The sequence below is a fragment of the Aplysia californica genome, unplaced genomic scaffold (assembly GCF_000002075.1).
Source record: "Aplysia californica isolate F4 #8 unplaced genomic scaffold, AplCal3.0 scaffold00126, whole genome shotgun sequence".
Lineage (NCBI taxonomy): Eukaryota > Metazoa > Mollusca > Gastropoda > Aplysiida > Aplysiidae > Aplysia > Aplysia californica.
The window spans coordinates 1081957-1084456 of record NW_004797396.1 but is presented as its reverse complement, the minus strand read 5'-3'; the positions used below and the strand labels follow the sequence as shown (position 1 = coordinate 1084456).

Below are 2500 nucleotides of genomic sequence, written 5' to 3'. Positions count from 1 at the left end.
GAGTGACAAACATACAAAAGAAGTAGAGGAAAATGACAATAGTAAGGATCAGGAAAGAAAAGGCAGCAGTTCCCTGTTGTAGATCAGGTACAGTTATGAGCGTGACATGAGACAGCCCATTTACAATTCTACTATGCTTGAACGAGATATGTCACCCCTTTGGGAATGGCCTAAAGACACTTGGCACAGCCCCGGGGGTGATCATGGTTGTCTGGGCCAACAGGGGATGAGAAGGATACAACATCCAAGCAGAAAGATAGTGATACTTTATATGAAAAATTCTCCCCACACCGGAAATGAACTCACACCTCCTGCATGCAACAGCAAAGCAGTTAACAACTGCACCACAGACACAGGTTCCAAAAACATAGATCCTTCATGATAAACTTTCAAACAGCTAGAAAAAGCTCTATAACACCGGTCACCCCCCCTCCCCCCGAACTAATGTAAACCACAAGAACATAAATCTATCCACGTAGACAACACCCAACCAAGTCTGTCAACACAACCACAAAGCCATACCACTTCAACAACACCACTGGCAAACAATGACGACAACACCACTGGCAAACAATGATGACAACACCACTGGCAAACAAACAATGACGACAACACCACTGGCAAACAAACAATGACGACAACACCACTGGCAAACAATGACGACAACACCACTGGCAAACAAACAATGACGACAACACCACTGGCAAACAAACAATGACGACAACACCACTGGCAAACAAACAATGACGATAACACCACTGGCAAAGAATGACGACAACACCACTGCACACCCACAACGATGCCAACCATGACAACAACTACACAGCGCAATAACTACACACCGATCAACACCAGCACAAGACTACACAGCAACAACAAGAACCACATCAAAACCATCACACAATCAAACCTGGTTTTTTAAAGTTTTAGTAAGAATTTTACAGCACTTGCAACACAATAAGGTCATATACGTGCCGAGGCTCTTGACTCTTTCTGCAGCCTTTCTAGTGCTGCTCTTTGGCTCTGTCTTACTGCTGTCTTTCAGCCACACCCCTGATCTTTTGGCAGGTAAGATCTAACACTTAGCCTTCTCGGATAAGGGCGAAAAACATCGGAAGTCCTGTGTGCAAATTGCGCAAGTTAAAGATTCTTTGGTGGTCCTAAAACTGATAAGAGCAGGCTCCGGCTGCCACTTGGGCAAAATAAAAAATTCCTAAAAACACAGAAAAGGTTTAATGTGTCCCACACACTCATATGACCATATGCAGTTGCCAGCGCCGTAAAACATTTACCAGAAAAGAAAAAGCAATACACAACAACATCATTACACCACAAAACAACAACAAAATTACATCACACGACAATATTAACACCACACAACAACAAGCCTGTACCCGTCCTCTAGTTTAGCCTTGAGCTGGTTCATCTCCCTCTGGTGCATAGACTTGAGTTTCTGTATCTCCCGGTCCCTCTCTTGCTTCTCTCGCTCACGCTCCGCCTTACGTAGACGCTCACGCTCCAGCTTCTCCTCAAACAGTCGACACTTCACTTCCTGTTCCACCAGGCTGTTCACTCTGATGTGGGAAGCACATAATAATAATAATAAAAGTAACAACAACAACAATAATAACAACAACAGAGAGAGAGAGAGAGAAAGAGAGGAGAGAGAGAGAGAGAGAGAGAGAGAGAGAGAGAGAGAGAGAGAGAGAGAGAGAGAGAGAGTGTTTTACGGAGCGGGTTGTCCCAGCACGTGAGACATGTATATTTTTACTCATGTCCTGTCTCGTTGTGCGTATATACGTGAGTGCACCAAACCTTTGTAACATCTACTGCCATTGTTAACGACCAAGACAAATTTCTCCCTGCGAGATCATTAAAGATTGTCATTGTGATAACAACAACAATAATAACAATAATGTTAACAACAATAATAATAATAATAATGATAAATATAATGATAAATATAACATCAGTGTCATTTGACAAGCACATGTCATTTTGTGAAATTTTGAGAAAATGAAAGAAAAAAAAATGAATGTCCATATGAAAATCATGACCAAGGCACTCACAATTTTCCAATTGAAAACAAGAAAGAAAATAATGAAAAAGATATAATAGTAATAGATAGCATTTGCATAGCACAAATTCCTGTTCAACAGCAAGCTCTACGTGTTTTACAATATACATTGTAAATCTATACTGTAACATTTCCCCTTGATGTCGTTATTATTTTAAAAAAGGCTTTATCTGGAATCTGACTGAGAATAATTTGGGCCAGTGTGAAAAAACGCTGATGATATGACATTTGTGTGGCGTACGACCCCCGATTACGGAGCCCGGCCGTACCTGTCCTGTCTCTCCATGTCCAGCAGCTTCAGTTTCTCAAACTCCAGCTTGTCCAGCTGAGCCTCTCTCTCCTCGTCAAACTTCCTCTGTCGCGACTCTAGCTCTGACTTGGCTGACTCTAGCTCTGTCTTAAAGGTTTCCAGCTCCTGGGGGG

General features: G+C 42.3%; 1 protein-coding gene across 1 annotated transcript in view; it reads right to left on the bottom strand.

The window, feature by feature from the left end:
- The window catches only part of LOC101848195 (kinesin-like protein KIF16B), a gene marked incomplete at its 5' end in the record, with an annotated part of 47573 nt that overhangs the window by 6149 nt on the left and 38924 nt on the right, over window positions 1–2500 (bottom strand). The window contains 2 exon segments of the mRNA XM_013081320.2: window positions 1395–1574; window positions 2347–2492. Of these exon segments, the coding sequence (XP_012936774.1) occupies window positions 1395–1574; window positions 2347–2492 (326 nt within the window).